Genomic DNA, 12,792 nt, shown 5'->3' with positions numbered 1-12,792 from the left:
TAGAATTATATCACAACTATTAATCGGTTCACTTTCGCATTATTAAAAGAGATAAAAAAATAAAGTGGCTACTCTCCCTGTGTTCAACCCGTAGCTACACTGATCCGTACGCTTGCGGTTACATTTTAAATCTCAAACAAGGTTTTGGCGCCGTTGCCGGGGAGACAGTTCCATGTTATTTTTCACTTTCTTTTGGTAAATCGGAGTGCTTTGTTTGCTTTGTTTTATATTTTTCCTTTTCTTTTATTGAATTCCTTAGAAGAACAACTTGCAATAATAGTTGTATCAGTGGAGGTCGCCATGCCTCATAGTATGATAAAGACAGGTTTTGCCCTGTAGCAGTACCTCAGGAATTGACCTAAGCAACCCCAGATCTCTGTCGGTAAGCTCCCAAAAAGCAAAATAATAATAATAATAATAATAATAATAATAATAATAATAATAATAAAAGTTTTGCTATCCATTCTTTTGTGCTTGTCTTATTTTAGTTGTGGGTAGTTTTTCTATTGTATGAGTGTTAAGTGGGTACGTAATACTAAGAATCGGTTAGAAAGAAGAGATCCAACAAGTAGTGACCCTATACGTTTGCTCTCTTTAAAACCCTTCAATATGGGAGACCAACAGCAAAACCCTTCACCTAAATCTCTGAAAGATAGGTTCTACCCTGCTAGAACAGCCCAACCTTCCTGTATAGTTCTACCACAAGCCCAGGGCAATAATTTTGAACTCAAATCTCAATACATCACTATGCTGCCCCACTTCCATGGGTTGACCTCTGAGGATGCATACCTATTTCTAAGGGAATTTGAAGAGGTATGTGTTCTAATTAAGATCCAACAGCTTTCTGATGATGCTGTTAAGCTTAGGTTTATCACTTTTGCATTGAAAGACCAAGCTAAGAAGTGGTTGTATGGGTTACCCACAAATTCCATAACCTCATGGGAACAGTTCACAGTTATCTTCCTTAATAAGTTTTTCCCAACTCACAAGACCAATAAGCTTAGAAGTGATATCCTTCAGTTTAGGCAAAAACCTAGTGAGTCATTTTCCAAACTTATACAGAGATTCAAGGATCTACTCCAAGAATGCCCTCACCATGGCCTACACCTATGGCATTTATGTTAAATAATTTATGAGGGTATTGATTACCCAACTAAACAAATGATAGAGTCTATGTGCCCTGAGGGATTCACATCCTTTACAGATGAAGGAAAGGCATGGGAATTCTTACTTGACTTCGCTGACAAAACCCGTGAGTGGGAATCAACCCAAGAGAGTGAAAGAACCATAGGAGGAAAATGATATTTTGTGAAGGGGATAGTAGCCAAAGAAGCCCATTTGGATAGCCTAATCAAGATGATTGAGGCTATTGTTCCTAGAGAGCCATCATCAGTCAATTTGGTTAAGATTTGTGCTTGGTGCCAATCCCCTGGACATGTCATAGAAGAATGCCCCAACACCTCTGGGGGCACTTCTAATGATAGTGCTAATGCCTTATACCAGAATAATCCATATAGTAATACCTACAATCCAGGATGGAGAAATCACCCAAATTTCTCTTGGAATCAGGGCAACCAAGCATGACCTTTCAATTTCTATAATCAAGGTCAACCTGGACCCCAAAGGCCTCCCTTTGCACAACAATCTTTTTCCCAAAATACTTTTCCTAGGTCAAATGTAGGACCTCAGGCGAGTTTTCCTAGGGCCCCTCTTCTATCATCTTATCAGCAACCCCTTGGGTTTACCAATATTGGAGAGGCAAGTAGAATAAGTGACTTAGAAAAAAATATGACCCTCCTCATGACAAACCATCAAAATCTTACGAGAGAACTTACCTAAGTTGTCTCAATTATGCGTGAGAGGGAGAAGGGAACTTTACCCAGTCAACCAGAGCCTAACCCTAGGCATCATCAACCTGTTAGTTCATAAGGACCAACTAATGCACCACTGAATATAGTACAAGGTCAGACTCAACAAGGGCCCTCTAACCAATGCAATGTTGTTTATGCCCTTAGGAGTGGTAGAGAGTACCAACAGAGTGTTTCTAAATCTTTCCCATCTATTACTCCTGTTAACTCTTCTTCAGTTGAGGACATAAGTGTGCCTCTTATTTCAGGTTCGTCTGATGAACCTAAAGATTTTTCTAAAACTTAAGATGATTTGGTTAAGAAAACCAAAAATGATTCTTCTGAACAGGGACAAATCCCTAACAGTCCTTATGTTCATCCTATCCCATTTCCTAATCGCTTGGTACACAAAAAGAAGACTGCTTCCATGGATAAAATTTTAGAAGTCTTCAAAAAGATAGAAGTGAACATCCCTCTTTTGGATGCCATATCCCAGATTCCCACCTATGCAAAGGTACTGAAAGATTTGTGTACTCACAAACGTATCACTAGTGTGCCCAAAAAGGCGTTCTTGGTAGGTAACCTTAGTTTCATAATTACTCAGCCTATAGCAGCCAAATATAAGGATCCAGGGAGCCCTATCATATCTTGTGTTATAGGCAACACCTATATTAAGCATGCCTTACTTGACCTTGGCGCAAGTGTGAATCTTTTACCTTACCATGTGTACAAGCAACTAGGATTGGGAGAATTGAAAGCCACTGGAACTACTCTTCAGTTGGCAGATATGTCTGTTAAGATTCCTAAAGGGATGGTTGAGGATGTCTTACTAAAGGTGGGGGAATTTATTTTCCCTGTTGATTTCATTGTGTTAGATACCAAGCCCTTCTCAACCAAGGATGAGATCCCAATAATTTTAGGAAGACCATTCTTGGCTACCAGTAATGCATTAATCAATTGTCAGAATGGTTTCCTAAGATTATCTTTTGGTAACCAAACTGTTGAGTTTAACATGTTTAGGATTGGCAAGCAACAACATATGGAAGAAGAGATCAATATGCTTGAGGATTTTCTGGATTTTTCTGATGATTTAGTTACCAACTTTGATATTGATTTTGATTCAGAATTCCAAGAGTGTATGGATGAGTTGGATGATGACAGTGAAAATTTCTTTTCTGAAGTCTTGAGTCTTCACACACTCGTGAAGCCTTTAGGACCCCTTTTCGATTCCATTCCCAAACCTTCCATAGTTGAGCCCCCTAAGCTAGATCTTAAGGAGTTGCCATCTAATTTGAGGTATGCTTTCCTAGGGCCTGACCAGACTCTTCCTGTAATAATTTCTTCAAATTTGACTTCTAGCCAGGAAGAGGAGTTAGTTAAAGTGTTAAAAGATAATAAGGAAGCCCTAGGTTGGACCATGGCTGATATCAAGGGTATAAGCCCTTCCATTGTGCAACATCATATACATCTTATGGAGGAGTCCAAACCATCCACGGAACCCCAAAGAAGAGCTAACCCAGTGATGATGGAAGCCATTAAGAAAGAGATCCTAAAGTGCTTGGATCATGGAATAATTTATCCTATTTCTGACAGCCAATGGGTAAGCCCAGTTCACGTAGTGCCTAAGAAGTCTGGTGTGACTGTAGTTCCTAATGCCAATAATGAGTTGATCCCTACCCGTGTCCAAACAGGATGGCGTGTGTGCATTGACTACAGGAAACTTAATATGGCAACCTGGAAAGACCACTTCCCATTGCCATTCATTGATCAGATGTTAGAGAGGTTAGCTGGATATGAATACTATTGTTTTCTTGATGGATATTCTGGCTATAACCAAATCCCAATTGCTTTAGAGGACCAACATAAGATCATTTTTACATGCCCATATGGAACATTTGCTTACAGGCGTATGCCCTTTGGGCTTTGCAATGTCCCTGCTACGTTCCAACGATGCATGATGAGCCTTTTTTCTGACATGGTCGAAAAATTCTTAGAAGTATTTATAGATGACTTTTCAATTCATGGGAATTCCTATTCTGAATGTCTTCATCATCTTTCCCTAGTTTTGAAAATGTGCATATCTAAGAATTTGATTTTGAATTGGGAGAAATGCCATTTTATGGTTAAATCTGGTATTGTTTTAGGCCATGTAATATCCAAGGAGGGAATTAAGGTAGATAGAGCCAAAGTGGATTTAATTGATAATTTACCACATCCTCAATCTGTTAAGGATGTTCGGTCATTTCTAGGGCATGCAGGTTTCTACAGAAGGTTTATTAAGAATTTTAGTCAGTTAGCCTGACCTCTCACCTCATTACTTGTCAAAGATCAGACTTTTGAGTTTTCCAAAGAGTGCCTAGAATCCTTCAAGCAACTTAAGAAGGAGTTGACCAATGCACCCATTGTTCAACCACCTGTTTGGACTGAACCTTTTGAACTGATGTGTGATGCTTCAGATTTTGCCATAGGAGCAGTTTTAGGTCAAAGGATTAATAAGTTGCCCACTGTCATTTACTATGCTAGTAGGACCTTAAATGATGCACAACTCAATTATACAACCACTGAAAATGAATTTTTAGCTGTTGTGTTTGCATTAGAAAAGTTTCGGTTTTACTTAGTTAGTTCACATGTGGTGGTGTATACTGATCATTCTGCCCTCATATACCTAGTTCAGAAGAAGGATGCCAAAGCCCGTCTCATTAGGTGGGTTTTACTTTTGCAAGAGTTTGATTTAGAAATTAAGGATAAGAAATGAGTTGAAAACCTAGTTGCAGACCATTTATCCCGGCTTCCCAATTCCTTGACTGTTGATTCTCCAGTCAACGAGAACTTTTCAGATGAACAATTATTTGCAATGTCCAGTGAACTATGGTTTGCTGACATTGTCAACTTCTTAGTTTCAGGTGTGACTCCGGATCACTGGTCCACCCAAGATAAGTATAGGTTTCATTCCCAAGTTAAGCACTTTTTCTGGGATGATCCTTATTTGTTTAAGATATGTCCAGATCAGATTATCCGACGATGTGTTCCTGATCATGAGCAACATTCCATTCTCTCTTTTTGTCATGATCATGCATGTGGTGGACACTTTGGACCTAAGAAGACTACCGCAAAGGTTCTCCAATGCGGATTTTATTGGCCCACTCTTTTTAGAGATGCTTTTGATTTTTATAAGGCTTGCCCTGTCTGCCAGTCTTTTGGCCGTATCAATAAAAGGAACATGATGCCCCTCAACCCTATTTTGGTAGTTGAGATCTTTGATGTATGGGGCATCGATTTTATGGGACCATTCCCTAATTCCTTTGGGAATTTGTACATACTTTTGGCCGTTGATTATGTTTCTAAATGGATAGAGGCCATACCTTGTAAATCTAATGACCACAAAGTGGTGGTCCAGTTTCTCAAAGAGAACATTTTTTCCCGCTTTGGTGCACCACGTGCAATAATTAGTGATAGGGGTACTCATTTTTGTAATCGGCCTTTTGAGGCCCTAATGAAAAAGTATGGGATCACCCATAAGTTATCTACCCCTTATCACCCCCAAACTAGTGGCCAAGTGGAGGTGTCTAATAGGCAGATCAAACAAATCTTGGAGAAAACTGGTAATCCCAACCGTAAGGATTGGTCCCTTAGGCTCATTGATGCCTTGTGGGCCCATCGGACTGCATTCAAGACTGACCTTGGCCAGTCTCCCTACCGTTTGGTGTATGGGAAAGCTTGTCACTTACCAGTTGAGTTGGAGCATAAGGCCTTTTGGGCCATTAAGAAGCTTAACTTTGATTTGTCTGATGCGGGAATTCATCGTAGGCTCCAACTATCTGAGTTGGAGGAACTTAGGAATGAAGCCTATGAAAGTTCTAGAATTTACAAGGAAAAGACCAAAGCTTTCCATGATAAACACATTCTGCGTAAATCTTTTGCAATTGGTGATAAGGTCTTATTGAGGCCTATGCCTTTGGGTAGCTACTGAGGCTTCTGTTTTGTTCTCTTTCTTTTTTACCTTTAATATTGTTTGTTCATCCGAAAAAGATTGTCGTATCACATTTCTACATGCTAAAACATCGTGTCAATTTAAAGATACTTTCTAATCCCATTGGTTTAAAATAATTTTGTCTATTTTTAATTAGAATTAATTCTAAAAATTTCACTCTTAATGAACCAACTAGTAATTAGGTAAAAGTTTTGTGCACACAACTGTTGGATGAAAGATGAGCGTCTACGATATAACCCCAAGCCCCATCTGACATGGTCGTACACAATGCAAAATCTTATACAAAACCTCTCCCCTAATAATTATTATTAGCATTATTTTGCGTAGACTTCTTATTTTCTGTTTATAAATTGGGGGCAGTTCCCTTCACCCATGACGAAGGAAGGGGAGAATAATAATGATATTAGTGGGTGTACTTCCATCACCAACGATGGAGGAAAACTTTGTCCATACAAATTTAGGGAAAAATATCCCTTACTCTCTCCACCATGCCACCCATAATAAAGAATTCAATAAAATAAAATAAAATAAAAAACTGGTCAAGACTCAAGACCAAGTCTTTTTTGATTAAGTCTTTTCTTAGTCGTTCCCGTGTAATTCTGGCGTGAAGATATAAGAGAGTAGCTTCCCTTTCGTACCAACTTTGTATCTATGCTTTTCGAGAATGTGATATTAATTTGTCTAATGCACACCTTGACTTTACTTTCGGGTTTGATAGAAAACGAGTGAAACTAACGAATCTTATCTTAAATTTTCTTGACCGTCATGTTCATGTGCTTGGTATCAAATATAAAACATGAACATAAAATTATCTAATGACCATTGGGAATTGATTTTAGTTATAAAAAAAAAAAAAAAAAAGACATGGGATGCCATCAATCACCAAAACAATAAATTAAGCAGATCGAGATTAAATATTGTGTTGGGGTGTATGTCCGAGTCCTCTTAATCAGTCTGGGTTCTTCACATTAATGGTGGGAGCATCGTGCATTAGGTATGCTTTTTTGTATTATTTTTTTTTATGGGGATGTGTTTTTTGTCAAGGAGGGCACCGCTGTGTCGAGACAAAGGGTGGGAAGTAACCACCGCTCCCCTTCTGACCAATGGCAGAATATGTGCTCTTATTGACCGAAAACACTGATGTAGGACCATGCTCCCAGACATTTATTTTGCTATATGCTTGATTTAGTAGCATCAAGAGTCAAACTTTCAACACCATTGATTTATTCGTTAAAGGGACATTTTCCAAATCAGAAGCATTCTCTCAAGCATGGTTCGAGTAATCCAAATCGGTCTCCATGGATTTCCATTCCAAATACCTAAAATTAGTCGGATTCGATCAAAATTGATCGGGAATCTACGTAAAGCCAAAAAATACATAGTACGTTTTAGTTGAGAATCGTTCAGAATCATCCGATCACGATTCAATTCCAATTCTTTAAATCATGTTCTTAAGATAAAGCACTCTTAAAATGAGTAATATTCTCATCCAAATGAGATCAACTGAAAACAAGCACACAGCTTAATGTGACATGCAGATCTAATCTAAACAAATAAGTTGAAGATTGATGAGACTGATACAGCTGATTACTAAGGGCCCGTTTGATAACGTTTTTGCCGTTTCTGTTTCAAGAAACGGCAGAAACATAAATTTCCGTTTCTAGAAACAGAAACGGAATTAAAGGTGTTTGATAAGTCATGTTTTTAGAAGTCGATGGTAACCAGTGAAAGAATTGCCACAAGTCGTTTCCAGAAACGGCGAAACAAGTTGAACTTGTTTCGCCTGGGTCGTTTCTTGAACCATAAATAAGTAAAAATTTCTATTTCTATTTCTAAAAATAAATTAAACGAAACAGTTTTATCAAACGCTTTTTGCTCCGTTTCTGCTGTTTCTGGAAACATAAACAGCAGAAACGCGTTTCTTGAAACGTTATCAAACGGGCCCTAAGGCTGCGTTTTTGTTTCAGAAATGACATTTCGGGTCAAAAACGAAAATTTCAGTTTCTGTGTCAGAACATCGTTTTTAAACGAAAAAATTGTGTTTAGTGAATCTGTTTCTGGAACGGTTTCAAAATGCAAGTCTTCTCTTCTCTCTGTGTTCGAAATTGTGAAAAATGAAAAGCTAGGGCGAAAGACAAGTTTATCATGAACGATTTCCCTAAAATCCCTCAAATAGTTCCTTTTATTTATTTATTTAGAACGAAATTGGGAAGACGGAACAACTATTTGTCGTTCCGTCAATTCTAGTTTCTACTGTTCTTTTTGTCAAAAAAAAAAAGACAAAAAAAACAAAAATTCGTTTATGATACATCAAGCACTTTATTCCGTTTTTTCATTTCAATAAAACGAAAATACTCTACAAACGTTCCAATAGAATGTTAACCTAAATGTACCGGACTCAAGCACCAGCCACATACCTGGTGCAAGATAATAGCTACCATGCGTTCTCCTGATCGGGACCACAAATGCTATAACTGGACGTTAACCGACCGTTTATAATTATCCTATTATCTCATTTAAGACAATCTAGCACCATTATAAGTTTATAACTCGTTTAAGATCTGTTCATAGCCCATTTAAAGCCTCCTAATTACCTTGAGCCCTTGGTGCGTCACCAACTGAATAGAAAATTTAGATCATGCTTTGGTATCCAAAGCCTGATTATCTAAAGAAACAAATATTGTGAGGGCCTTACATTGATGGTGGGACCAACTAGGCCCAACTGCCCCTCGGATTGACATCCATAGCTCCAATGTCCCTTACTCACGTGTATAGTTTGCAAACATGTTCAATCTCGATCAATTCCCTCCAGAACTTGTGGGTCCTGAAATTTGTTGCCAAACACGGGTTTCTATTAATAAACGCAACCGTACCTAACTTCATTAATTCTCCCCAACCTCACCTCATGCCGGTTAGGAGTATCAAGGCCCCTAGCATTCAAAGTCCTTTCTTAGCTTTTTCAATCCGAGCTGAACCATTCACCTCCATTTTCTTAGGCATTGTTTGACAATGTTTCGTTTCTTTGTTTTATTATTCTCAAAAAAAGAGAAACAACTAAAAAAGCATTTGATAAAGTTGTTCTATTTCACCTATTTCTATAAACATAAATCAAAATTTATGTCTATTTACAATTCTAGAAACGACTATAACGAAACAAGTCGAACTTGTTTCGTCGTTTCTAGAAACGAATTTGAAAAAAAAAAAAAAAAAAAGGCTATTGTACCCGATAAAATTTTCAACTATTTAAACCTAAAAAGAGGCAACCGAACACTCTCTCCCTTTTGGGGATCCAATGATACTATTGAATTTTTTAGTGGCATTATGTCTGTAAAAAAAATTTCGAGAAATAGGTTTATCAAACACCAAAAAATATGTTTTTGCTTCTGAAAACGTGAAAAGTTGTTTCTGCTGTTTCTAGACGTAGAAACAAAAAAAACATTAGTGAACTGAATGATTCAAGACATTACAATATTGGCTAAGAGCCTAGGTAGTAGTTCTTTTTTAAAATTCTAACCTCACTGATTTGAATGACTTAATCAAACCCAAAATTTGCGGGTTTTGACGCCTAGGAAGCATAAAGGAAGATGGCTTGCAATCCAAAATCCTTACAAATATTGAAATATATACACCAAGGGCCTAACAGACACAACTCATGCCTTCCATTTATTCTGTTTTTGCACTTTGCAGCAACAAGTTTCTCATTTCTATCCCTATCATAACATCCCTACCACCTAGATGAGAATTAGCAATTCAAATTTCAAACCAAGGCTAGAGAACTCAGTATCGGTTAAGGTCGATAACGATCCGGATCAGCTACGATCGGATAAAATTACCCCTGTTTTCAATTAAAAACCTTTTTTTTAGACTGTCCCATAAGTTTAGTGGATTGACAGAATTTCCTCCTACTTCTAGATATGGTTTTAATGGAAAGAAATACTGAAAATTCTCAACACACATAATAGTTTTGCCGCATGAATTAAACCAACAAAAAACTAAATTACAAATGAAAAACAGATTTCAGAATTCCTTTGGAATTTACCATTACTGTCCAATCTTTAAAATTTTAGTTTGGAAAAACATGTAAAATATTGTTCCACCAAAACCAAAGGTTCTGAGGTCCACATGAACCTAGCCCATTAAAGCCCAAGATCCGTTACCCTAACCATTCCATGATCTCTCCTTTCAACTCTTTGACCTGACATTGCTATGTAAAGAAGGGAAGACTAATTTTCAGCTTTTCTCAGTCCATGCATTATGCGTAAATATTGTCAAATGTGAGCAGAGTATGAATGAGCCTCCAAACACTGGGAGGAATTATTTATGATAGCTACACAATTATATCACATTTCAGGTCATCTTTAAATTAAATAAATAAATAAATAAAAAGCGAGATTACACCATCTCAACAACCATCTAATATATAAGAGAATAGATTCATGGCATGGATGCAGATCTTGGACTTGTTCAAGGTTTGACTTGTAAGATGGAACAAGTAGTCTGTATAATGGTGAAGATGAGGAGTAACGCTGCAGCACCTACTGAAATCGATGCCCATGGCGTGTTGAAATACTTCTGCATCAAACTCGCCTTTGATTTATTCCATGATTTATTGTGATAATCCTCCAAATCCTTGATAACACCATAGAAATAAGGATATCGAGCATCCAGGGTAACATATTTGCCAATGTTTCCAAATAAGGTCACTATATCTTCTGTGTTGCAAAGGTGGTTTGTTATAATTCCCTTCTGCTCTAGTAATTTGACATCACTAGGAGTGTCAATGAGGCCACTCATGAAGTATGCATAGGCTGTGAAATATTTAGTACAGTATTTTTGGCCTTGCTCAAAGGAAATAAGATTTCTGAGGATGATTTCTGTACTGTCGTCGATCATGATAGTTGGGATTGTCAATATTCCCTTCTCCATGTCGAAGGTTATGTCAAATAAAGATGTCTTTTTTGGAGGAGAGTGATCAGACGACATCTCCTCCTTCTGAAACTTGACACCAGCACTCCTAAGTTCCGAGGCACAATACTTAAGTGGCAAAATCTTTTCACCACATTTCCACCTCCTCCTCGTCACAGGAGATGATGGGACTGGTGGGACTAGAACACAATGTAAAAGATGAAGAAAATGCTTTGTTTCACCCTTAGGTAATTGTAATGATTTTATTTGTTCTTCACTACCAAGGGTTGGGCCATGGAACCCTTTTGCGAAAGAACTCAAGAGATTTGCATAGATATGATGACTGAAGGTGTATTGGCCGGGCAACCTTGGAAAGATTAGGCCATCTAAATGTTCAAGAACAAAGAATGGAAGCTGATTTTCAAGCTTAATCAGATCAATCTTAATTTCCTCATACCATGAAACATTTGATATGAAATGATCATTCGCTCCTGATTCAATGTTATCGAGGAACCCAAGTATAAAACATCCATCCATCACCATCATCTTCACAAACTCATTTTTTACCATGCCCATGGTTTCTGAATAACATTTGCGAGCTCTTTCTTCCAAATTACTCATAGCTTCCACATAATCATCTAATGTTTTCTGAAAGGGTGGGTTTAGAAAGCGCTTTAAATAGCGCAACTTATGTGTCTCCATGGTCCTTAGGTGTTCCTTGTTATAGTGCAAAGGGCCAATTGAGACTGACAGAGGTGTGTAGGTATCTGGGTTTACCCTTTGAAGCTGCATGGGAACTCGGTATATATCATAATTGGATAGCAAGGAACTGACCTCTTCTAGTTTTTCCACCATGGACTCCACCAATATCTTCATTTCATCGCAGTTCTGTTGGCAATCATCAAAACCCTTTTTTCTTTACTAGTAGAATGACTAAAAGGACTAGCACCAAATTCAATTCAATTCAATTCAAAAAAAAAAAAAAGTTGAACAAACTGACCTCTTCTTGTACTTTTTCCTCCATGGGCAAGATCAGTAACTTGATTTCATCTCTGTTCAGTTGGCAATCATCATATCCTTTTTTCTTTATAGCATTGGTCATTGAGTTCAGCAAGCTCAGAATTGCTTCGACTGGAAGAAAAATTGGAAGAGGAAAAAAAAATCTTAAACGAAATCAAAAGAATGAAAAAATTCAAAACCATTACACAAAGATCACTTAATTAGTATCCAAATGCTAAAATGAAGCTAGATCAAAAATCAATTAAGAAATTTATAAAGAAAATAAAACTATACCAAAGTCTTGCGGACAAAGAAAGCCTCAAACCTATCCAAAAAAGAAAGCCTCAAGAAGACGATAAAAAACTTGAAGGAAAACTTTCCCTATAAATAAGTGAAAATAAAAAGAGTGAATTTGTTGGAACTTTCCTTATACCTAATGGTTAAAGAGAATGACTCTTGCCGCTACCTGAGGTTGTAAGAACTTTTCCATGTGGGCAGAGGGAAAGTTCCTGCAACCTAGCAGCAAAAACAAAATTTCCGCAAAAGCGCGTCAACCCTAGTGGTGTGGTCTCATTGCTTTTTCTTTAATTGGGGAATGGAATCTATGCTGTGTCAGTGTAATGAACATATCACCTATTAGCTCTTATTGACCATTAGGTTGGGTTTGAAAGTATCTAAACCATTCATTACCGCTGCCCTGCATCAGGCGAAATCCATGCTGCTATACCCTGTCATTTCTCTCTCCTTAATCCCACGTGTTTACCTGTCTCGTCCACCCAATGAAATGACATCTATACCCTTACTTGGAGAGGAAAGAAATAGACAAATGAGGCGCTGACAGGAGCCATGCGCACAAATGGAGAACACTTTCAAATAAATAAATTAAGGATTGGGATCACTAATTGGTCTACCATTTTGGAGAGCAAGAATCCATGTTCCTTATCTCTTTTTTTTTTTTTTTCCCCTCGATGTGGTGTGTTCCTTTTCTTTCACTTTTATTTTTCTTGCGTCATCTTTCATCATTTTTCTATAGCCGATCTCATTTAGTTG

The 12,792-nt window shown here is 37.6% G+C and overlaps 1 protein-coding gene and 1 non-coding gene across 4 annotated transcripts; both read right to left on the bottom strand.

Annotated features, from left to right (window-relative positions):
• Positions 1-996: 996 nt before the first annotated feature.
• Positions 997-1,103, bottom strand: LOC122085339. The gene has a single exon (XR_006142111.1). It is a non-coding gene; the product is annotated as a small nucleolar RNA R71 (small nucleolar RNA).
• Positions 1,104-10,065: 8,962 nt separating this feature from the next.
• LOC122085162 (putative UPF0481 protein At3g02645) lies at positions 10,066-12,317 on the bottom strand. 3 transcript variants are annotated; one of them, XM_042653621.1, is made up of 3 exons: positions 12,176-12,317; positions 11,744-11,874; positions 10,066-11,631 (listed from the first exon to the last, which is right to left on the bottom strand). In XM_042653621.1, the coding sequence occupies exons 2-3, from the start codon at positions 11,843-11,845 to the stop codon at positions 10,303-10,305; spliced, it is 1,431 nt and encodes a 476-aa protein (XP_042509555.1). In that variant the 5' UTR covers positions 11,846-11,874; positions 12,176-12,317; the 3' UTR covers positions 10,066-10,302. The 3 variants fall into 3 exon arrangements, with proteins under 3 accessions (XP_042509555.1, XP_042509553.1, XP_042509554.1); XM_042653619.1 differs by lacking the exon at positions 12,176-12,317 and adding an exon at positions 12,037-12,137; XM_042653620.1 differs by lacking the exon at positions 12,176-12,317 and having other exon boundaries at positions 11,744-12,024.
• Between the last annotated feature and the right edge of the window lie 475 nt (positions 12,318-12,792).

This window comes from Macadamia integrifolia, chromosome 7 (genome assembly GCF_013358625.1).
Source record: "Macadamia integrifolia cultivar HAES 741 chromosome 7, SCU_Mint_v3, whole genome shotgun sequence".
NCBI lineage: Eukaryota > Viridiplantae > Streptophyta > Magnoliopsida > Proteales > Proteaceae > Macadamia > Macadamia integrifolia.
Note: the sequence above shows the minus strand (reverse complement) of the source record. Positions and strands in the feature narration are given on the sequence as shown.